General features: G+C 44.4%; 1 protein-coding gene across 2 annotated transcripts in view; it reads right to left on the bottom strand.

Moving 5' to 3' along the window:
* The window catches only part of dmxl2 (Dmx-like 2), a 41,478-nt gene extending 21,961 nt beyond the window's left edge, over window positions 1-19,517 (bottom strand). For both annotated transcript variants that reach the window (XM_078285385.1, XM_078285417.1), the window contains exons 1-22: window positions 19,176-19,517; window positions 13,310-13,435; window positions 12,967-13,038; window positions 12,364-12,442; window positions 12,010-12,154; window positions 11,277-11,343; window positions 10,962-11,134; window positions 9,712-9,892; window positions 9,410-9,590; window positions 8,630-8,848; window positions 8,061-8,332; window positions 6,903-7,172; window positions 6,304-6,533; window positions 5,613-5,815; window positions 4,880-5,001; window positions 4,301-4,390; window positions 4,060-4,168; window positions 3,770-3,889; window positions 3,373-3,600; window positions 2,724-3,010; window positions 926-1,098; window positions 118-772 (exon numbers count right to left, since the gene is read on the bottom strand). In XM_078285385.1, coding sequence (XP_078141511.1) covers window positions 118-772; window positions 926-1,098; window positions 2,724-3,010; window positions 3,373-3,600; window positions 3,770-3,889; window positions 4,060-4,168; window positions 4,301-4,390; window positions 4,880-5,001; window positions 5,613-5,815; window positions 6,304-6,533; window positions 6,903-7,172; window positions 8,061-8,332; window positions 8,630-8,848; window positions 9,410-9,590; window positions 9,712-9,892; window positions 10,962-11,134; window positions 11,277-11,343; window positions 12,010-12,154; window positions 12,364-12,442; window positions 12,967-13,038; window positions 13,310-13,435; window positions 19,176-19,262 — 4,089 coding nt within the window. In that variant the 5' untranslated portion in view covers window positions 19,263-19,517. The remainder of the gene's footprint in view (window positions 1-117; window positions 773-925; window positions 1,099-2,723; window positions 3,011-3,372; window positions 3,601-3,769; window positions 3,890-4,059; window positions 4,169-4,300; window positions 4,391-4,879; window positions 5,002-5,612; window positions 5,816-6,303; window positions 6,534-6,902; window positions 7,173-8,060; window positions 8,333-8,629; window positions 8,849-9,409; window positions 9,591-9,711; window positions 9,893-10,961; window positions 11,135-11,276; window positions 11,344-12,009; window positions 12,155-12,363; window positions 12,443-12,966; window positions 13,039-13,309; window positions 13,436-19,175) is intronic.
* Window positions 19,518-24,301: the final 4,784 nt, after the last annotated feature.

Raw genomic sequence — 24,301 nt, 5'->3', positions numbered from 1 at the left:
GAACCTGTGCTCTGACAACATGACCTCAAACTATCAAATAAATGTTAACTAAATAAATAGCATGTGGTAATCCTTGTCATGTTTTTGAGCCACTGGATGGAGCAGAAACAGACCCACCTTGGCACGACGAACCTTTCCCAGGTCCATGAGTTCCAGCAGCTGGGTGGGATGGTACTGAGGCAGAGTGGGGGACAGGGAGTGAGCCGCCTCAAACAGCCCCCCGTCCTGCAGTCCTGCTGGGGCACGAAGAGCTTCATCCACCGCAGTGGGCCCTTCAAACACACTCTTAGACCTGGCTCTCCCTTCAAAGGCTGAGGAGGTAACCGCGGTCTGACCCCCTGCGATGTTGTCGGCAGATGACAAGCTGCCTTCCTCGCCCTCCCCAGGTTTCCTGTCCTGGCGCCACTGGGCATACACGTGCATCTCGCAGTCCATGCCCACCACCAGGATGCCGTCCCTCACCCAGGACAGGGAGACTGGCAGGGAGGGTGTGCCGTCCACGGAGGACAGCAGGTCCACGGACCGGAGCAGGATCCACCGAGAGCGGATGCCCTGTTTGATGCTGCCCCCTAGGGGAAGGGTGATGACCGCCACCCCCTCCTTGCTGCTGGTCTGCTCGTTGACCATGCCGGAGATGCGGCCGTACATGAGGATGTTGGATCCGACTCCCACGGTCAGGATGTGGGATCCATCCTCCTTGGACAGCCAGTCCAGGTGGACATAGTGCTTGATGTTGGGGGAGCTGTGGTCTCTGCTCATGTACAGGTCAGATCTGACATGGAAAAATAACTTTTAAGTTATGAAACACTCGTACTGATTAACTCACAGTGACTGACACAGACAAAGATGTGGATACACACACACACACACACACACACACACACACACACACACACAAACAAACAAGCATTAGTGGCCTCCTGACCTGCTGTAGACAAAGAGGTTGGAGTCAACGCTGACTCGTGGATCCAGGGTTGAGGAGGGTCTGGTGAAGTCGTCCAGGTGGAGGGTTTGCTCCAACACCCACTCTGAGCCCCCAGTAGACTCACACTCATAGATGGACACATGCATCGAGAAGTCCCCTCCTGAGCCCTGGGGCTGGGGAAAGAACAGCACTTTGTCAAAACATGTCGAACCTTAAAGCTTAGAAAATAAATAGTGCAAGAAGGGGGATACTGAGGAGAATTCATTGCATGAATACAAGATAAAGTAATATGAGCTCAATAAATTCTTCACTGGATAAAAAAAAAAGTTACATAAGAAGAAGAGATGTTCTCCGATGGGGGACTTAAATGTAGTCTTGGACCAAGAAGCTTTCTGGCTCTGCTACCTGTACGTTTGTTTGCTTCATTGTTTGTCCTGAATGTCCGTAGTTCATTCTTTTATAGAACTGTTGAAAGATGAGGACAATGGCACTACTCAAGTGTATGACCATGACTTTTTGGATCTTTTGCTAAATCCACAGCAATGTATACACCTGTTGATATGGACATAGTGCCTAGGATTTATACCAGAAATAATCTGATATCCCTGTGCCACACCAGTGCTTCAACTCCCACAGACTTATCGCAGAGGTGCCTGTGGAGATCACCAACATCCAGTGGCATCTGTGGGCGAGATAAGGCCACAGAGGAGGAAGACAAGACCACCACTTCTAATGGTGATACTACTCCAAAAAATGCTACGAATACCATGATTCCTGCCTGAGGGTTTTCGATGAATTGTGGCTCTATAAAGACATTTCAAGCTCAATGGTTGAGCTATATGGCTTCTGTCTAATTGGGGCAGAAAGAAATGAGGAGTTAGTGAAACAAAAAGCAGGGGGATTTGTGTCAATGATCTGTGGTGCAGGAACTACACTCTGAGAGAGACTGTAAGCAACCCCAGTTGCATACAAGTCCTTAGTCTGAGTCTAAGACTGTTTTACCTGCCCCAGGAGATTGGCAGCATCATTGTCTGCTCAGTTTATGTCACCCCCAAGCGGTGAGTCAAAGCAGGCAGCCATTCATTTAGTAGAATGCATCCAGACACAATTGAAGTGCACACAAGAGGCTCTGGTTCTTATCCCAGGGGACTTGAACCATTTTAGGCTTGAATATACTACTCAGACAGCTGCACAAATTGGAAGTGGAACCCTCACATAATCAGGTAGTATCACTGCTTTCCCATTACACAAACCCAACTAGCTAAAGTTAATGGCCTCTCTGAGACCATGACAATTAGCACAGATTTTAAATAATGTGCTGCATGAATCCATCATGTATCTAATGTATCTTTATCTAATGGACTGATTGTATCATGTGTTTTATCCTTTGATGATGAGTATATGATGCTTCTATCCCATGCTGCTGTTTGTTACCGTTTTCATTTACTGCTTTTATGTCCTTGGTGCTTTGATGTCTAAGACAAATTTTCCTGCAGGGACGATACAGTTTAGCTAATCTTATGATACAAAGGAATCAATATGTGTGAGCGGTGCTTCCTGTAGGGTTTTGGTAGATGAGTGTGGGGGTAATTTTCATTCTGAGACCCAGCTTTACTCTTGGGCCTATTCCAGGATCAGTACCAGTAGGTGTTACAGGTTAAGAATGGCTCTTACTCAAATATTTATTTCATGATATATGGAAGGTGCTCCAATTCCAAATGTAATGGGTGGGCTGAACAATGAGGTAAGATCTGGATGTAACTGAATGTAAACACTGGTACAGGTTAATGTCTCCCACCTGTCCCTGTCGTGGCTGTTTAAAGGCCACAGCCAGCCTCCCAGTGTAGGAGCAGGACACTGCTACGGGACGTCCCGACACACACACTGCGCTGTTGTTGTCCTCCTCCTCGTTCAGCAGTGCCCAGGGCTCCCAGCGGTAGATCCGGCTATCCTGCTTCTCCTCGCTGTTCCCCTTCTCTCCCTCTACGGTGCAGTGCCAGAAACGCACGCAAGAGTCGGAGCAGGTAGTGACGATCAGGTATGGAGCCAGACACACCGGGTAGATGGAGGAGGAACTCAGATGTCCTATGGTAGGGAGAGGAAGGAGAATATTGGAGACTAGAGAAAACCCCTTCATGCGGTCAGTGTTGTGACTGGTGCTGGGCTTAGCCTTCTTCAGGGCCACTTTGTTTTAATGTGATCTCAGTTGATCATGATCATAGGTGCTACGTATAGCATTAGCCTATAAAATAAAAAAATAAATGAGATAGAGGCTATCAATCGTCTCAGCTACGATCTCATTTTATTATGGTAATTACACCAAGGTATCACAAGCAAACTGTCAGTGATACACTGATGTTTAAAAATGTTGCACAGAGCATTGCCTTTAATTAGGCAACTGTCCAATGGTCTGAGTGTGTGTGTGAAGACTGTGTGTCCATCCCTACCTGCAGAGGGCGTGGCCCTGGTGACCTCCACCCCGTGGGGCAGGTCCAGCCGCTTGCTGTACACCAGCTTGGAGCTGAGGATGAGCTTGCTGGCTGACTGCAAGTTGGCTGTGGAGGCTGACCGGGGCAAGGGGCTGATGGGGGAAGTCTCTGGGGAGGAGTCGGCATTCATCACCTGATTGGGAACCATCAGCTGGCTCTGGAAGCTATAATCTGGAACCGGCTCGTCTGTACACACAGAGACGGCAACATTATAAAGAGGTATACCTTTACAATTAATTCTTTCAAGCCTAACACTGCACAAATGTTGTTAGTGCTCCTATTTAACACATGCTAATATCCGGAAAAACGTCTAATTATGACAATAGCTGGTCATCCGCGTGTAGCCTACACTCACCCATACAGGCCTGGACAGACTTGAGGTGCAGGTGCCACATCTGCAGGACAGAGTTCCTGTTGAGATCCTTCTCTATCACCACCAGGAAGAACTTCTCAGAGAACGGGGCAGGGTTGTAATCTGGAGGTGGACAAACACATTCAAACCCTCTTATAACTACATTACGCTCCAGTCATGTTTGCAAAAATGCCAAACATCCTAGATTCATTCACATCATTCATTCACTCGTTTTCAGACCGAGTAAAAAGAAATAGTACTAGACAGAGTGATAATAGTGAAGTATGCCCTACCTTCAGCAGAGGGGAAAGTAGACGTGTACACTTCTGGTTCTTCCTGTGGCTTATAACCTAGAATGAAGTCCTCTTGGAACACATGCAGCAGCTGGGTGTTGGAGCCACACTGGATGCACAAGGAAACAGCATTGGACAGGTTTACTTTGTCTGTTCGTCTGAAGATTTCAGGATTTCAAGCTGTGATTTCTCCCCAGAATTGATCTGAGGTGGGTGTGAAAAGAGCAGAGCAGCTGCTAACCTGATTGGTGATGACGTCCAACTCTATGATACATCCGGGTCTGGCAGTGGACTGCTGGCTCACAATGTTGAAAACCTCACCAACCAGTTTCTAAACAGGCACACACATACAAAAAGGGTCAGCTATCCATTTAGCCTATGCTGCTGAGACCAATAAGGTTAAACATTATTGGATATAATGTGAACTAGATGTAAGTCTTAAGTGTGGGTACAGGGTGGTGTAGGTGAGTACAATACTGATCAGTGTTGAGAGCTGCTGTGGACTAGGCTGGTTCTGTTGTGGGTCTAACTCTACAAAACATCTGTGATGGGAGGCACTAGATAACCCCAATAACACTGCCACTCTTCCCCACTACTCTCTCCTCTAACATCCAAGCTAGGTTTCTACATACAGTAGATGCTCTCCCAAAATAGCACAAGAGTCAGTTACATCAAATTCTGTGTAATGGTAAATGACAAGGACTCAAACCAAAGAATATCACATCCCAGTGAGCAATAACGTTAGACTGTTTGTGCTCTGTTCGTTTAGTGTGTGTGTGTGTGTGTGTGTGTGATTGTGTGTGCGCGCGTGCACTCTCACAGATGTCTCAGGATCTGACAGCTCATCCAGTAGTTTTCTGGCATCAACCACAGCTTGATAGAGACGCAGGTTTTTACCATCTGATGCCACGAAGCAGGCACTGGCACTGTTACAGTAGGTTCCTAAGGAAAGCAATATATAGGATTCATAAAGAATGGATTAGTTTGCATTAATTTTGTCCTATCAAATAGTGAACCAAATATCACCCTAGAGTAGAGAGTATGTCAATAAATATTTAAACGTGTTTCAAGTGACTGTGCAGGGCTCTACATTGTGCAACCATTTTAGGAGCATATGCGACTAAAAATAAATGTATGCTAAAAAAAAAAGAAGCAAATGTGCAACTTAATTCAAAGTCTGAATCAGCATTTTCATTATTTTTTTTTTTACATATCATGTTATTAAATTTCTTTCCCGTGCTGTTAAATTTTTCAAGCACCTGTGCTCCTTGGAAAAACAAAACTGTCACAGTAACATCTTGTTCTGTTACAGAAGAAGATTCACCAACCACTAAGTAGGTTTGCTTATATAATATCCCAAGATAACAGCTCTCTGAGCAAAACCTCAGATGATTCAGCATAAATGGCACTTTCCTGTAGATTTAACCTTGACAATTATTTACTCTTAACAGGAATATTTCTGCATATATCACTGTCATAAAGCACTGAGGTTAAACATTACATCCATAACAAAAATATATGGTGTGCATGACCACAGTATTGTATGTGTTTACCGAGCACAGAGCTGGGCACCAGTGTGGGAAGCCAAGCCACATTGCTGAAGGCAGAGGTGTGCAGAGAGTTGATGCGGGCCAGTTCAGAGACCCCTCCAGTGCAGGACAGGGGACCGATGTGGTCCACCCTCCACAGGATCAGCTCGCTGTAGATGGCGTTGGGGTCGTGGAAGGTCCTTGTAGCTGCATTACGAAGCTGCTTCCTGGAAGTACACAAGCAACGCTGGATTAGAACTAACCATCACTCACAAAAGCATTGTCAATTGTACTAAGTAGCATGTAAAGCAATTCTCTTCATCCATCCTTTCCTTTCCTCATCTCTTCTTGGGGGGGGCGGGGGGGGGGGGGGGGGGCTGGGCGTATTTACCAACTTTACTGAGAATGTCAATTGTTTTTGACAAAAATATTGTCTTTGCAAAGACAATATATTGGTTAAGGGGGTAATTTCAACAAATCTATTCTGCCGAAACACCAGCGAAAAAATGTTGCACGAACGGTTCAAACTCCTGCTGATTTTGATTGTTTCTCCGAGCGAGAACAAGCCGCTGACTAGGGCAACACCAGACTTTCTGAATCACCCGACAAAATCTGAAGAGTGGGCAGAACACGATTCAGGAGTCTGGAACCAGGCTGGTTTCTCTGCCTCTTCTCATCCATGCCTCCCTATTCTGCCTCCCCCACTGCTCCATACCTGGGAAGTCCCTTGGGAGGGGGCAGGGAAGGGGGCTGCTCTCCTTCCAGGCTGCCGGGTGCTGAAGGAGGGGTGAGCAGGGCGTTGTGGTGAGAGGAGGTCAGCAGCAGCGGCAGCACCGTGTGGCAGGCTTGGTCGTTCAGGTGGAAGCGGTGGCCGCAGTACCGGAACTTGTGAGACACGGTCAGTACGTTGGAGAAGGCAGAGCGCTCGGCAAACGTCACTGCCCACTGGAGACAGAAGGAGCCACAGAAAACTTTAGTGAGGGCTGTGAAGATGGCTCAATATACACAAATAGAGGAATTCATTAATAGGTTTATGATTTGAAATGTGGTACTGGTATGATATTTTTAGGGCTTCAGGAGGGGTAAAGGAATGCACCAAGTACTACTATATTACAAAAAAGTCAGTCTTTTTTTAGGATAATGCTAGTCGCCTACTATCACTCAACACGCATGGAGCACCGGAGCAAATTATCTACTGGGGACACATGGATGATTTTGGTTCACTTAACGAGTATGTTGACCATGGGCCAACCTCCCCAAAAAATGGTGCATCCCTTTAAAAGAAGTTCCTTTTTTTTTCCAGCAATCTGTCACCTGGTTGAGAGACCCATCGACGTGCTTGGAGACCATCATGACGGCAGGCCCGATGCCGGGGCGGGGGTTGAGAGAGGGGCCCAGGGCGGGCGAACCCAGGCCAGCTGAGGCTGAGGCAGAGTGGGAGACACGCTGAGCCCTCCTCCCCTGCTCCCCCGCCCCGGGACTCTCCCCCTCGGTCAAAGTGCAGGCGTACATCAGGATATTTTTACTCAGCGAGTTGGCATCGCCTGTGGGAAACGCCACTGGAATACGAGAGGAGAAGGACACCTGGAAAGAGAGTGGGAAAGAAGAAGAAAAATGTAACCACTGGAAGAACAAGTACAGATTCTCTACAGATCCTCTCATTTGCATACTAGAAGAGGAATACAGGAGTTACAGTATGTGAAAAGTGTGAAGATTCATAAAGTTAAATTGTCACAATAATACAAATTTAATTTCCCATTAAGTAAATAGCCTACTGCTCAACAAAGAACACACACGATTTGTTGAAAATGATTTTGTAAATCGTGACAAAGTTTTAATAGGTATAGAGGAGTGAAGTGTCTCACGTCTTGAAGAAGGAACGAATATTAGGAGTCTTACATAAGGCTGGGGGAGTGCTGAGTCACCTTACACTTTGCGCAAAGTACAACTACAGCTACAATGCTGCCACAGCATGGGTGAGTGAGTGAGTGAATGAGTGGGTGAGTGAGTGACAGAGGGATTCAGTGAGGAATTCACACCATGTCGGATTTACTGTACATATGAGCTGCCGACTGCGGAAAAAATGTTCTTGTCAGCCTCCTAATGGTAATTACAAGTAGGACAGGTGGGTATTTCTGGTTGGCTCCGATATCTCCTGCTTTATATCACAAATTGTGTAAGTGTGCCAACACAGAACATGGCAGTGAAACCACCAATCTCAGCAGTTCAAGTTAATGAAAATCAGAATTATCAGTTATATTCACACTAATACAATCAGCTACTTACGAAAAGCAAGTGATATCTGCTGCAGTTTGTTTGAAGTTCATAAATAAAAATGAACGTGGGTGTTCACTTAAACAAATGAACTTGTAGCAACCAGATGTCATCCCATTCTTCAGTTTCTTCCCACATGGCGTGAACGCAGCATGAGGGAGTAAGTGTGTGTGTGTGCGACTGCTTGGGTTTGCTCACCTGAACCTGCCTGAAGATGCCCTGGATGTACTCGTCCAAGTACTTGACGTGCCACACCAGGAAGGAGCCGTCGGCAGGGTGGATGGTGAACAGCATGTCGGGGCTCTTGTTCCACTCTAGGGTCAGCGTCTCCATCTTCCTCTCCAGCAGCATGGAGGGCAGGGGCATGCTGGAGCTGGAGCCGGGGGAAGAGGCCTTGGTGCTCCCCTGCTCCCCGGGCTCGCCCTCCTCGCCTTGCTCCGAGGACGCCTTGTCCGACATCTCGTCCAGGTCTAGAAAGCCAGAGAGCAATGTGCTTTTTCACTACGAGGTTAGGCTATGTAGAATAGGTAGGCTGTTTGTCTTGCGAAAATCTGCTTGTGTGGCTTTTCACTATGTTTGTCCTACATCATTTTGCTCACAACTGATGTTAGATCTAGTTAGGCTCATTCTCTGTAAAATCCTCTGAGACATGCTTGTGATAAAGGGCTATATAAATAACTATCATATAAATAAATAACTAGAAATAAAACTTGAACTTAAGTCCAGGCGTTTTAAGAAATCTGCGTTCGCCTGGTTGTGGGTCATACCAAAGTCAAACTTCATGGGGGAGCCCTCGGGGTCCAGTGGGTCCTCAGTAGTCTGGTCCAGCTGCTGTTCGGAGAGCTTGCGGAGCTGCAGCATGAAGAGGTCCATGGAGGAAGTGAAGCTGAGGTCCTTATTGTTGAGCCAGTGGACCACGAAGCCCCCCCCACCTGTCCCGTCCTCTGGGCTGAACACTGCAGAGTCAGCCAGCACCGACGGGATGTCTGATAGAGCGAGGAGGGAAGTGGGAGGAGGGAGGGATGGATGGATGAATGGAGGGAGAAAAAGAGAGTGAATAAAACATTCCTCAGGCTTACGTCGGGATCACAGTTCCATTGAGTGCGCTGCTCTCTAAAGGAAATTCATTTATTTCCAATGACAGAATTCATTACTGCTGTATCATACTGTTGCATTGTAATGAGGGTGTTACATGTTGGATTTTTTCTACTTACTTTCTACTTTTCTACTTGCGTAAAATGAAACAAATTTTTGTTTTGATACCTCTTCATCTAATTTTTGTGATCCGTGAATAAAGATTTGCAACAACAAAGTAATACTTAAAACAACTTAAAACAATAATCAGGTCTAATCAGTTTGATCTCAAAATGATTGAGAAATGGGATCCTTTTGCAGCAACACAAATGCATTATGGATTTAGCCTGATTCCACCATTAGAGAAAGTCAGTAAGACTTTGGCCTTAAGAGATGTGTCATGACGCATCTCAGGATCTGTGGTGAAGACATACAGAAATGCTGCTTAGCCTGTTCCAGCAAAGACACCCTACCTGTGTTGGGATTAATACTGGCTGAGATGTGGAAGTGACACAGGGCATTGGCATGGTGTGCGATGTGGCGGTGTGTGTGTGTGTCTTGTGTGCCCAGCTGAGAGGGCAGCAGCTCAGTGTGTGCCACCAGAGCAGAGGACCGTCGACGGCCCCGGCGCAGATGCTTCAGGTGGTGGATAGACTGGTCAAGCAAAACACAAAGACGGGACAGAGAGAGAGAGAGAGAGCAGGATTAGGTTATCCCTTCATGAAAAATATACTAAGGAGTTCTGGTCAGGTCTGACTATGCAGAGGAAGTGTACCTCCAGAGCGTGCTGGATCTTGTCCTTATTGCCTCCCAGGCCAGGCAGGCTGGAGCTGAAGGAGTGTGTGTTCTCAGAGATCTGCCCCCCCAGCAGGCTGTCCTCCGGCAGCAGCGTCTCTGACCACAGCCGACACACGCCGTCCTCGCAGGATGTCAGCAACACGTTGCACACCGAACCCCTGGAAAGACGAGATATATTTATAGGCGAAACCACTGTAGGACTGCGACTAAAGATTACTTTGTTATTGATTAATCTGTCCAATATTTTCTCAGTAAAAAATGTTGTTACAACCAAACTACATTCCAGCATTTATAGAATCCAGACAGAGTCCAATGTCCAGACCCAAGTAAGATACTGAATTATGGGTATTGCTAGCTACATTTAGGTAACATAGCAGCATACAGAACTACTGAACTGTTGTAGCACATCTGTAAGTGTGTCCAAACCAGACTGGGAAGTCAGCCACATAAGAATTTGCACTGTAGGAAAACTACTAGTAAATACAGCTTCATCACTGTATCTGAGAAAAGCAATTTGGACATTAGTAGCAGAAGTCAGGGTATCCTTGCTATACAATTATAGTAAGGTGACCAACTATCTGGATAGCGGGCTAGTGTACATTGACTAACATTTGCCATGCTTCTGCACCATCATGTGCATACAGTTGCACAATCAGGATTTTTTTCTGTTTGGCAGTTACTGCTGCGGTGTGGCATTTCAGCTTTGCACAGTGAACAAAGCACCATAGTGTTGGGTTTCTGTGGAAGCTCTGGCAGGGCTCTAAATTAACTTTTTTATGTTGTAAACTTGGGAGCACCAGCAAAAATATAGGCGCACCCCAAAACATTTGCCTCTCACAATAATAATAATAATAATAAAAAAAATTCAAGGCAACGTGTTATTGAAATTTTATACTCTCAATCCACATATAGAACATATAAACATATATCAACAATAATTATTTACTTATAATGCCACACAAAAACATACAATAATATTATACATTACATTTACCATTAGTTGTTGACATGGCTTAGTAAAAAAAAAAAAAACGTAAACCCTTTTTCATTTTCATGTTAGACTGAAAGGGAATGGGATCCAGAATCTCTTGTTTGGGCCAAAAAAATTCTATCATGCTTGAGAGGACAATGGGTGTGTATAAGAAAGTGAATTGATAAACACATTATCACCCTCCCTGTGTGTGTGTGCATGTGTGTGTGTGTGTGTGTGTGTGTGTGTGTTCTTACTTGGGCATGTACTTGCTGGTCTTCCTCCAGGACATGCCGGTGACAGAGCGAGGGTGAGCCAGGTAAACAAAGGAGAAGTGAACAGGAGGAGGCTTCTTATCAGAGGGGTCCTGGACCACTACTGCAGAACGCCAGCCCGTGGTGGGATACCACACCTTGAGTAAGCAGTCATCCTGCACACGCACACACACACACAAACACACACACACACACAGTCAGTTATCACACACAAACATTAACAGGGATCGTACAATTTAATTTAACACTCAATTAGTTCAACATTGGGCTGTTTTGGGGTTTGCATGTATTATGTACCTTCCCAACAGTTGCAAAATACTCCCCATCAGGAGACCACTTGGCAGTGTGAACAGATGCAGCAGTCCTGAGAGAAAGAGCACAGAAACACAGAGATCAGCTACATTCACTTCTCCACAGGAAACTCCCTCAACTCACAGAAAACAGCTCACCAGAAAGCTGTCAATGTGTGTGTGGTTCTTTGTTTGTGCATGTGCTGTGGGTGGGAATTTCACATTTTCACTTCCCCATTCTAGTGACTTCCCCAGGCACCGACATGCAGGTTAAGCATGTGACAATTACTGTGACAGTATTTCATATGTCTGTCTCTTTACAAAGCACTTCACAGTGTTCTCACAAGCATAATACACAAACTCACTCAACATGTGGCTTGCTGTGACAAACAGTCAACGCAACTTTTTACTGACATTACACTTAAAAGTGGGGAGAATGACAGATGAGAGGAGGGACAGAGTGTTTGCACAACAGTTTCTTTGAATTTACATAGCTCAGCATGTTGCACAAGGCGTGCTTCTTGCACATTTAAGATTGGCCTGCTTTTGGCCTGTTGTTGTAATAATGTTTCGATATTATCAAAATCATGTTGTCGCATATACATATTGTTTATTTTTGGTGGTTAGAGCCATAAAAGGTATGGCTCCAAATTTAAAAAGAAACTGAAAGTGACACTAAAACAAAACAAAACAAAAAAAATCGTACACAAACACAAATGAACAGGGCTTTGGAGACCTACTTGCACTGCCAGACACACTTCCAGTCATTGAGGACAGGGTGGGGCTTGTCATCTGTGATCTGTCCATCCTCCTCCTCTATCAGGGCGTCTGTCAAAGGAGGAGCCCACAGCTGGAGGCGCTCGGTTGCTGCTAGGATACGGTTCCCTGAGGACGCACGAGCGCTACGTTACACACCTCACGTCCCACATTCATTACTACAGCACACAGAGCTACATGCACACTGTAACTCTTACATAATGCTCATATCGTTCCAAACGAACCGAAGGGAGCTGTGAGTAGGAGCTGCATGTAGAGTGGGATTCAGTTAGTCAGACAGTCAGTGAGTCAGTCAAACACAGAAAGCGTGGGCCTACCTTGTGGGTCCCAGGCCAGGTTGTAGGTGATGGCATCGAGGAAGAACTGTCCTGTCTTTTGCCACTGATAGTTAAGCTGCTGTTAGTGACAGGACATGAGAGCAGGTCAACATACACTCTCAACCACACCATGCAATGTTATTTCCATATAAGTGTGATTAATTTTCACTGGATACTTTATTGCTATGACGATATCAGTTGCTCTGCAGTTACATGCAGGGCATCAGTCACAATGAAAGAAAAATCCAAAGGTGTTAGTGGTACTGCCTTTTGCACCGTCCATCACATGTGCCTAATGTACGCACACATATCCATACATAGTTCCACTAAGTGTCTTCTGATATGTAAATCATTGAAAATATGATCAAGACCAAGGCCACACGAATAACATTAAGAACCAAATAGATGAAAGAAACAATAGAGACCAGAAGGCTCCTATGAAGGATGATCAACATCGACAAATCTGCCCCTGTTCACAGTTTGTCAGTTTCTTTATCCTATGGTACAAATCCACTGGGGATCTTCACTCATATTCTCATTTTAAACTTTCACAACATTCACAGTTATTCAGACAAAGGTAGACAGACTGGCAGTTGTGCTCACCTTGTGGCGTTTGTTTGGGTTGGTAGCAATTGGTTCAAAGATGCAGACTGTGTTTCCGTAGGATGCAGCGATCTAAAAATAAAGAGCTGCGTTCATCATCACAACATTACTCACCCCATCAGTGCTACTGCACAGTCATTCCCATAGGAGAGGGGTGCAGGAGAGCAGAGTAGCAAGGAGAGGAGAGCATGGGCAGCACATCATGACAGGAGCAAAGAAATGGCTGAATGTTCCTTCCTGTTGCTTAGCGTAATTGCTAATGTCTACTGAGTACACAGAAAAGTGGAATTGCGTGTGTGTGTGTGTGTGGGTAGGTGTCTGTGTGCGCGCATTCAAGACTTACCCTGCCAAGCTGGTGGGAGCACTCCACACAGCCCACCTGTATGTTTCCATTCTGAGCTCCTGGGATAATCTGCACACACTCAAAGTCACTGGCCAGGATCACTATGTCACAGCCGGAGCCATAGGCCTGCAGAAGAGACGGACACAACAAGAGGGATCGAGTCATTTGGAGCCACAATAACCGAATTAAACTGAACCAAGTTGAGCAACATATCTGTAAAATGCATCAGTGCTCCAGTTCTGTTTTTCGATCACCAATCTCCTATTAAGAATGAATATCTGATAATGTCGACTTGATGTTATCAACTGGGATGATTTACTAGCCGAACTCCACCCACAGAGATTGTGTGCGTGAGAATTAAAATCAAAAAGTCGGCAATGAAACCATCAAAGCATTGAAAGGCACTCAAACTAGAACAGCATTAGCATAGCATGGCAGTGAAACTACCATAGCGTTAGTAGAGTATGCTAGTGAAACGAGCATAACATTAGCATAGTATAATAGTGAAACCATCTCAGAATTTATCTTTGTATGTCATTGAAACAAGTACAGCACTAGCACCACAGAGATATAAGGAGAGAGTTGACAGCAATTACAGGCCTTGGGAATATCTGCAGTTCGGCAACTGTCTGCGTTAGGGTCCATGACATTTTAACTCTTCAATGAACAGTTGAATTCAAAAATGAGATATCCAACACATGAAAAAGTGACACCTTCTCTTACACAATAAGTAGCCCAAAACTTCTACAGCATATGCGTATTTAAACACTGAAAAAAACACATTCATAGACCATGTTGACCCTCAAGTCCACCCACAGTTATGAATATTCATGAGAATACCAGTAGACCAAGGAGACTCATTATAATATTGTGCAGACTGAGTGGACGTAGCTCACTTCCCGACCTAGCACCCTTAAGTCAAAAATCTTGCTGCTGAAATTGTAATCTTTATCAGCAGTGAAACTAGCACAACATTCAACTCTACCAGGATAACTCCACCAGAGCCAATGCAGCCCCCTGGGCAGACCTGTGCTAGGATTAGGGTTATGGGCAGCAGGGTAAACTGATACAGTGGCGGCTGCTGATACAGTGGCGGTTGGCAGCCATGTGCAGGATGGCAGCAATAGCAGCAAGCACCTGTGAGACAGGCAAGCTGGCCTCGAAGCCACAGTACAGTCAGGATGACGGCGCGTGTCTTTCATTATTCAGGAGAACAGGAGGAGAGGCAGGGAACCACCGTGTCACACAACAGGGCGAGAATACAGCCAGGGGTATAATATACAGTGGTAGCAGGAGATGAAATAATGGTGTAGGTTTTTATGTGCCCGAGAGCTGAACACTATGTGAGAGAGACAGATAGAAAGAGAGATGAGGAGGTGCGGTCCTTGCTTTACTATTACTGCGGCAGTTGCTCCTGCACATTACGGCTGGAATTAAAAGCGGTCACCGTCACGCACAGGACTGCTCTGCACCCCCCCCCCCCACACACACACACACACACACACACACACGGAAGAGTATGTGACCGAGAGTCCATCCTACTCTCTCTGTCAGGGAGGTAATTTGTGTCTGGTAGTACCCTGAGCCAGGCTGGTAAGCATGTGTGTGTCTGCCTTGAACAGGATGACCTATCAGCATGTCTTTGTTCTCTTGTTTTGGGCTTGTGCGTGTCCTGTATTTCTTTCATCATGCACACACACGCAGAAAATAACTTGTGCTGAAGGCTGGCAGGACAAATTGGGGCTAGCCTATTTGTTCATTGTATTATGGTGGAACAGATGGCTACATATGCTTATTCAAGGTAAACATTGACACAACCAAACATATAGGCTACAGATGATAGATTCAACACAATAAACAAAAAGCTACAATGAAGACATAAAGGTCTACTTAACGCCTGTACTAATCAAATGACTGTTTAGCTACCTGTCAGGGTGTTTATTTGCATCAGAAACAGACAGCACCCGGCAGCCGTTTATTTCATAAGCAACTGAGCAACTGATTCTAAGTGTGATTATACTTGGATCTACACCAAGGTATCTGTGCAGTCTGTCTCCTGAATTTTGTTCTGTACTATTTATCACTTTTAGCTTGTTTTTTATGTAAGATTTTCACAATAACCTGACCTAATGTGCGCAAGCCTTCAGCAGCGAGGTTCCCTCCCTGTCAATCACATACGCTGCTCACATCAAGCATGCTGCTGGGCTGGCTATGGATAGATATTACTTCTCAGTAACACAACAACATTCGCAAAAGCAGATGACTCTTAGTTGAGCAGAAAAAGTAACTGTAATAATTGGAATACTTTTATTTTTTTCTCATATGACATTTTACCTTTATTTGAGACATACTATTAATTCACATTCAGCGTTTACTGGAAGATTTATGTACAGATGCCTCAATACTGCTTATTCACTGCCAGATTCTGAGTGCAATGAGTATTGTCTGATAGTGAATGCCGACCCGAGACTCAGCCCTTTAGTCTGGAGGACAAATATAATGGAGACACAGGTCTAATCCATTTGCTCTGGTAGCGAGGTACGTATATGTGGAAAGTTGCTTTACCTTACTTCCTGATATAGCCTATTACACAACGCTGTTGGTATCAGGTTTTAGTATTGGGGACATTCTCTGATATAGTTGCATATCAGTACATCCCTATTTTTACGGAATCACTGAATCACTTTTTTCTCCTCCAATCTGGGCTAGTTTCTTCAGCCCAACTATGGGGAACCTGTGTTTCATGCTTCAAAAAGCACAGCCTGCAAACTCCACTTCTTTTCATTTTGGAGGACAGCCTGTTCATCCAGATAGGATCTTTGCATTATTGATAGGAGCTAGAGAAGTAGATTCACACCTTGCTGGTTAGGAGGATCTTAAATGTTCTTTGAATAATAGAGAACAACCTGAGGTAGGGAGGCAGCTGTGTTTTTTGGGGTAAATTCATTTTAGACAGACTGACCTGATCCTGTTTCTAAATCTGGACAGAAAAAGAAAACACAGAGAACAGTCATGTGGAAAGCAAAAGTAAAACAGACACAGATCACTTCTGCCTTAATTCCCTCAAATGTCACTTGTTCCCTATGCCTATTAATGCAACCACGCGAGCGTGTTCCTCGGCTCCAGCTGCTACCATGTGTAACACTTTCCTTTTAAACCCTGTACTGACTGAGCTGGCTTAGCCTTAATGAAAACTGTAGTCAAAAACCTTAGGTGTAAACAGAAAACACAGTCTGATCAATCCTGACCTGTAGTACCCTGGTCTCTCTGTCAATCTGTATTAAGACATTTATCCCTGGCACAGTCCAAAGTGCTGTACTTTGATCCCAGTGCTTATAGTCATACCATAAACATTGTCATTCCCTATGGCATGACTGCAGTGAAAGAGCAGGCCCTAAGCCTTATACTCAACTATGAGGATGAACTGATGGCTGTTGTAGGTTAGGTGTGTGTGTGTGTGTGTGTGTGTGTGTGTGTGTGTGTGTGCGTGTGTGTGTGTGTGTGTGTCAGAGTCTGGCCCAGGGGCCCTAGGGGTCAGTCTGAGTGTAACAGCGTTGGACGTGATGTCCTAGTGTTCTTCAAATGCCCTCTCAGACACAGAAAGAAAACACCAGGCATAGAAACCAGGGCCTTGTGGCAATGTGCAAGGCTTTAGCTCCATAGCTAGCACTGTCCTACAGTACGTTGTGGAGCAGATATGACCCTGGGTCCAAACCCTGCCTGTTTACATTGAAACAGTCTTGATCTGGGGTCAGCGAAGGGGGAAGGGGGACTCCTCCTCTCTCTAGTCATCACAGAAATGAGAAGGACGATGAAACGCTCCTCTCAGAAAAAAACAAAACATTACATCCCAGAGGAATGAGAAGAGTGGGGAGTGTCTGTGTTCCAGAAAAACCCAGTGTCTCTGAAAGGCAGCAGGAACAGACCAAGCCCAAATTTGGCAGCCATTAGGCAAGCTCACAGTGTTCTCAATATGAAGGAATGGCAGTGTGCAGTACGGTTGCTCGAGTAAAGTGAGCCTAGGATGACAGAATTTAATGAATCAGGCCACACTGCTTTTGGTAATCAGCAAGGCCATTGAGATTTTGAGGATCTGGTTTTGGGCACCGGCATGCCAACTATCACCTACGTAAACCATCATCGCAAAAAGTGTGACATGGTTTGCTCCCATCTTGATGCAATTAGGTTAGAAGTGTATCCGTTCTGGGCTTTGGACCATATAATGACAGAGTAGGCAGCATATTTTCTCACCTTTCAATCTCTGGGGACAATAAATCCTAAGTTTGATGTAAATCTTTACCAAGGAAATTGATCTCAGTCCCCCCTTTTACTAAGAAATAATGGCAGAGAGAAAGTGACAGTATCAATTGCAAAATGCTTTTAACATAATTGTGTTACAGTGGTAAGCCAAAGATAACAAAATGCTTGCTCCATTATTATCAATACTGAGACCCACAGTATATGGTAGACTTGTTGAGCTAAAGATGTGTTAGACCAATCAGCTAAGAGAAGCTAGTAACTGGTGGCGAGGTGTTTTCCTTATTGGAGATTATGAGAGATCATCTAGCAATCAATAAAGCCATCACCATTTTCATATTCTGCTCTCATTACAATTAGTTGATTCAAGATGCTGCAGTTATACTCTCTAGTACAGAGAGTGGTGAATTCAACTGATCCGTCTGAAACAACAGCACCACAGCATCTGCCTAGGGTTTTGAACCTTTGTGGCACAAGAGGATGTATGCCTGCGCTAGTACCCTATTCCGTCCTGACACCACATGAGACCCTGTAATTTTATAGGCTCTTCCTATGTCTCACTGCACTAAATGGAATATTGACTCGCCTCCTCGGTCCTATCAACTCGAGGCGCAAAGTGAAATGTTGGGAAATTGCCAGACATCAGACAAACAGAATATTTACAGCCCATAGAGGTCAATCCATTACAGATACTGGTTCTAAATACTGCTTGATAAGCGTGTATGCAAATGCATACAGGTACTGACAAATGATGGCAAGTGTCCTCATACAAACTGAGAGCTATGGCAAGAACATAGCCTTTACACATCCATGGCAAAACTGTAACATTAAGTTTATTCCATTTCGGCAACATCAACATGAGGTAACATGACACCACGTTTTATAAGATATGTCATTTTCAACGTCTAAACACTTCCAGCCAGCCCTCGAGCTCATGTATCCATATATGGCTCTCTACGTCATGGCTGGCACAGCTGATGCTGGGATGACAAGCGAGCTAATGATCCGTGAGGCGGACTGACGCCAAATGGGAGCGAGCTTAGCTAGTTCGGCTTACAGGCAAAACACAGCTTTTCATCCGGAGTGCTGCGGCGTTTAGTCGAGCCCGATGCACAGTTAACTAGTGATGTGCACTGCTAAACCTTCGCCATGCGTTTCCGATAGCACATATTTGCCAACGATGTTATGACTGCGCAAAGGGATTCCCTTGCAGCAACGCTACGAGATGCCGCTAAAGGTCATTTGAGTGGCTAACTGTCTCAGAACAAACCAAATAAATCATCTTGGGCAAAAGAATAGGTGGTGACAATAACCTTGAGCATCCACTTGCAGTTGTTAGCCTGTCAGTGTTTGACTAACTGTAGAGGCGAACATAGGAGGGCTTGTTATAATAGTGACAGTAATAGGAGCCATAGTAGTCCTGACTCACTGTTCGTGAATCTCTCGGTGCAGCAGTTTCGCTAACACACTACCGGGCTAGCTAGTACGTTAGCTCGCTAGTCAGCCCGTGTACAACCAATATAATGCTAGCTAGCTAGCACAAGCTAGTCAGTCGTATTAGCTTCATCGGGTGTCACCGTGAGCAAATAATATCAAAATAAAACCTCACCGTGAATGGGATGTCATTGACGCTTCCCACCGAGTAGCAGCAATCTCCGGGGTTTACAGCTCCCGTCAGCACCTGATGTAGATGCATTTTCCTTATATTTTAGCAGCAGATGGATATTTTAATTATTTATAACGAGTCCACCCTCTCGGTTTCTCCATCTAGCAACTACTGGGAATCCCATCAGTAACGTTAACGTTATCCTCGGCCTGGCAGCGGCGTCTTCCTCCACAAACAGTACGGTTGCGGAGATTTTTTTTCGATATGTGTAAAAATAATTTCGATTTGCCCAGTCATCTATTTAAATATCTAAAATCGGCCGACGGTCGCCTCTCGTTGTCAACACCATCGCCAGGATTATTCGTAAGAGCCGAGGCAGCAGGATCTCTGCAGCGAACCTGACATGCGCGTTCACGATGTTCTCCAGGCACGACTGCATGGCCATAGAAATATGCATTCAAGATTGGGAAATATAAACCCTTGCATCTTACTTGGTGCTACATAGAGCAGGTTTCTGGATAAAAAGTCACGCAGTGCAATAATCATTGCTGTTCTTGAAAATGACGTGAAATGCCCCATGCTTATTTGTTGTCCATTATGGGGAACATAGTGCTGCATGTTCTAGTATTACAGATCTGTGTTCACGACGCTCCAGTTTGTAGAGCGCGCGCCCCTCTGACGAAGGCTTGAGTTCATTGATCTCACAGAGATGTGAGGTCTGGGGTAAAACGGATTTTATACCTGTGATAATTTGTCAATGAACGAAGAAACTGATTAGCTTGTCTAATGAGAGTAAATTATTTTAATTTCTTAATAGAACAGCCATAGTCTCATTGGAACAAAATGGAGTTGGAGTGTTTCACATGGAGGCTTTTTAAACCTCAGTCTACTAAAGTCTGCTTTGGGCGACAGCCCATCAAGCACCACCCACACACATGAAGATCTTGAAAGTGTAAATTTGCATATCAAATATTTAACTGAGACAGTGAATGCTACATTCACTGTATTAGCACATAAGCAGCAATCATATCAGCTTGCAACCAGGTCTCACTTGAAAGTATTAAATAGGCGCCCTTATCTTGACATATCACCCAAACAGCCGAGGAATATCATGGACAACGGCTGGTGACAAACTGCAAAATGTGATAATGTCAGAACTAAAGCATCAGAAATGTGAAATACTGTGATGATGATGTCTTCTACAGCTGGTCATTTAACAGAGCATGCAGAGAGTGAGTCAGCTAGAACAGTGAATCTGCATCTATAGTCCTTTCACAGTTCCTCCTCTCCTTAGCTCCTCTATCTCATCTCGGTGATGAGATTTCATGCAGGTTAACATCTTTTTGTTTATCCGCTTTCCCTCTCATCCCCCCTCTTGTTTACCCATTGTTACCCTCTCATTCTTTGTTTCTAGATAAATGATGAGAGGCCTGACATGGATCCATGATACAACCAAACATTGTGGCAGTGGCCTAGTTAGTTAAGCCACACTGACATCATCAGACAGGGCCTGCCTGCCTGCCACCATGATACACTGGACAACAGAACGGAAAATGGCATGGCAGCGGCCTAGAGAGAAGGTGACACATACACATAAACAGTGTCAACAACAATGGCATAGTACACTCATCATGTAGTATGTGTAATGCTGTTGTGTCTGTCCATTTAGGCATGCGGTGACTAGCCTTTCTTTGGAGTGCATGTGTCAAACTTTACAGCTGTTCTGTAGTAAGATCACAAACTGGTGCTGTTGACTGATGCGTAGTGGCAGATCCTGCATAGGAAAGCACTGTCTGTGTGTATTGAGGGAGGCATATAAAGAATTAAGGGTAGGCTAATAGTATAAAGACACATTTCTAATAATATTTCAGCAATTAATGTCATAGAGAACCTTGAAGACTGGTGTACCACAGCTGTGTGTAACATTGTTCAAGTGGTAGAACCACGATGTGGCTGCGGTGAGACATTGTCAATAAAAGCTGCAACATAGCAGTGAAACAGGAATAGCAGTGAAACTATGTAGTATTATGTATTGCAGATAACTATGCAGTGATTTGAAAGTCAGATAAATCTTGCCACAGATCTGCCTCTGTCAACTGCTTTGTCTTTGAGTCATTTTAGAGGGCATGCTGCTAGACAGCTCACTGTAACTGGAAAAAAAGCTCGTTAACATCTCAAAGGTTTAACACAGTGTCACCTCCTCACCCCCTTCATCAACCCAGACATTAAATAATTGGACAGGTTCAAGCAAATTTCCAACAAGAATATTCATGTGTGACTGTCCATACTGATTATTCTTGAGCATGATGGAAGAGAGGGGATAACGTGCACTTTTAGCTGATTAAGATGCATCATGGGATTCATCTCTTAAGTGCTAGAGGTATTGTGCATCTTGCCAAGAGTGATGGGATCACAGCTGAGAGAAGAGAACCAGCCATAAGGAAGTCTATATAAGGACATTCCATCGCCATTTCAGCCAATGCATGAAGAAAAAAAGTGGAGGTGCAAATGTTGTGTTTAGAGCAGGAAAGGAGGCGCTGTGAGTGGGAGAAACAGAATGTGTACATGTTTATGGATGCATACATCGGCACAGATTGTATTCATGGGTGTGTGTGTGTGTGTGTGTGTGTGTATGTGCGACGGTGGACACAGAGTGTGAGCAACAGCTTTGTCTGGGTAGAGACTGCAGGGCTGTTTGCGGTTGCAGTAGGGTTGGAGGAAGGTTGATGCAGTGTTTGTAGTCTCTGCGGTGCCATTGGGGGACAGAGCCTTGATCTACAGAGAGCAGAATTAAATGCATTATAGATTTTCTCATTTCATGGATGGCTGCTAGCTGGAGGGGGTTCCGGCCTGGCCCTGAGGTACAAGGCATTTTGCTCCCCAGGACAGAAATGTAATGGAGCATCTTCACATTCCTCAATGAATAAAACAATGCATACTGTTTAAAAATGTCATTTCCATGAAGTAAACCACAACAGAAACACAGCTCGTGCTGTTCTGTGTGTTTTAGCAAATGATGCTTATGTGCGTTCTGAGACTTGTCGCTGTTTCAAAGGAAATGGGCCCTAACCAGCAGGGGGTCGAAGAACAGCCAAAAGAACTGTGAATTATTCACTGATTCAATGGAAATTTTGCAGTTTTGATCATAATAGAGCTAGGAATAAATCACTGGATAAAGGCATAAATCGTGTTAATGGGGCCCCAGGAGAGGAATCAGGGATACCTATTATATTGTTTGTGGTGCTGAAATGGTAGTGTGTTGTGGAGAAGGTATGGATGAAGTGCAGCATTTAGACAGCATTTTACAGGCTCCCAAATGACATTATTTGCCTCTAGCCTCTTCAGAAAGGCACACTAACTGCTATGAGTTAGAACGACGAGATCAAAATGTTCCCACTGTCTTTTTGGGCAGGAAAATAAGATCAGGTGATGTTATTATCTCTTTGATGGTTTATTAAAATAATACCCTACTCTTTTAACAATTTACTAGTATTAGATCTGAAATCAAAACAGAGGAACTACCAGTATGTACCAGTGTATGATGCATGAGCAAAATGCATGATGGATTACAGATCATTTTTTATGCATTGTATCTTTGCATCTTTGCTTGTTCTGAAGCCCTTTCTTCATAATTTCATTATTATCCACTTAGAAAGGAGAGGAAGTGTGTTCCACTAATGACAGAAAAGCCACACCCCATTTTCAAAGAAAAAAGCTGTTGTGGTTGGACATGATGCTCATCCAACCAAGGTCCTTCAAGGAAAGAGAATAAGGAGGTGATTTGGAAGCAGGTTTGGAACGGGCCACTCATCCATCCACCCTATTCATGAACAGATGTGCTGTGCATGCCTCCGGTTTCAGATCATGTGATGTGTGCAGTCTCTGTCTCTATCTTTATCTTTCTACCATTTCCCACAGCTTTGTGACTGTGCAGTTCTGCCAACTGTAACACAGAGATACTGTAAACCAGAGGAAGCTCATTTGCCTGCTCTGCTATTGCCTGTTAGGACGAGATAAGAAGTGTGAATAAGACATGTAAACTGACTGCAGAAATAATAATAATAATATGTAATGTGTAGCTTTAAGTCTTGACCCTGGCCTTCGTCTCTTCTTCTTCTTCTTCTAGCCATAATAATACAGTGATTTTCAAAACATTGCATTATACAAACAATAGGGTAAATAAGAATACAGAAAAGTAAAGCATTACATAAAGCCTGTTTAGAAGAAAAAACAACTACCGTACACAGGTTTAATGAGGTGTGGAGGTTGCCCTTAAACTTTGATGTGAGGTCAGATCTTTTTTAAAGCCTATAATGACATTTTACCACTTGTGGTTTGTGTAATCCAGACTGAAACCTGTGGTCAGGGGCAAGGTCTACTTCAGACAAGGTGGAAGCCACTTCCACTGGCCAATGACCTTATTTGGCTGTTTTGTGTGAAAAGAAAAAACACTGAAGTGACAGTGTCACTGCAACAGGGCAGTGGAGACCGGGTAATTACATGCGTATTTCTGGGTCACATGGTCTGATTTAATGCATAGACATGTTTTGTGTGCAGTAAAGATTTCTTCATGGTGCTAATTGAACAGCTTTATGTTTAGGATGATCGTTTTTAATGCATTTTTAATTTTGGTCCAAAAAAGTTCAGACAGGTGTGACCCAAGACCATTTTTTAAAATGATTTAATATGCCTGGTGATAGAGGAGACATTATGCATCCATCATCACATCTGAAGAGAGACAGGCGGCCATCTTAAAGTCGAGATGAAATGAAAAATGCCTTTTTAACCCTTTTAGATCAGATAGTGATGAACTCCTGTTGTGCAGTGGAGTTCAGGTGTGTCTTGAGATTTTGCTCAAATGGTAAGAAATTAAATGGCCAAAAGGTATTATGTGATTGGGTTATCTATGTAATTTTGGCTTTATCCAGCAGCTATTTTTATTGTCCCCCCCCTCTTGTGTGATCATTCAAGGCTTTATATGTGTGTGTGTGTGTGTGTGTGTGTGTGTGTGTGTGTGTGTGTGTGTGTGTGTGTTTTTTCTAACCTGAACAATCAATAAAATGTGCATTGAAATTTGTCAGGAAGGTTGAGAACCCACTAGACCACTAGAATCTGTCTCCTCTCCTGCC

This window comes from Centroberyx gerrardi, chromosome 1, assembly GCF_048128805.1.
Source record: "Centroberyx gerrardi isolate f3 chromosome 1, fCenGer3.hap1.cur.20231027, whole genome shotgun sequence".
Lineage (NCBI taxonomy): Eukaryota > Metazoa > Chordata > Actinopteri > Beryciformes > Berycidae > Centroberyx > Centroberyx gerrardi.
The sequence above is the reverse complement of the archived record's forward strand: the minus strand, read 5'-3'. Positions and strand labels throughout refer to the sequence as shown.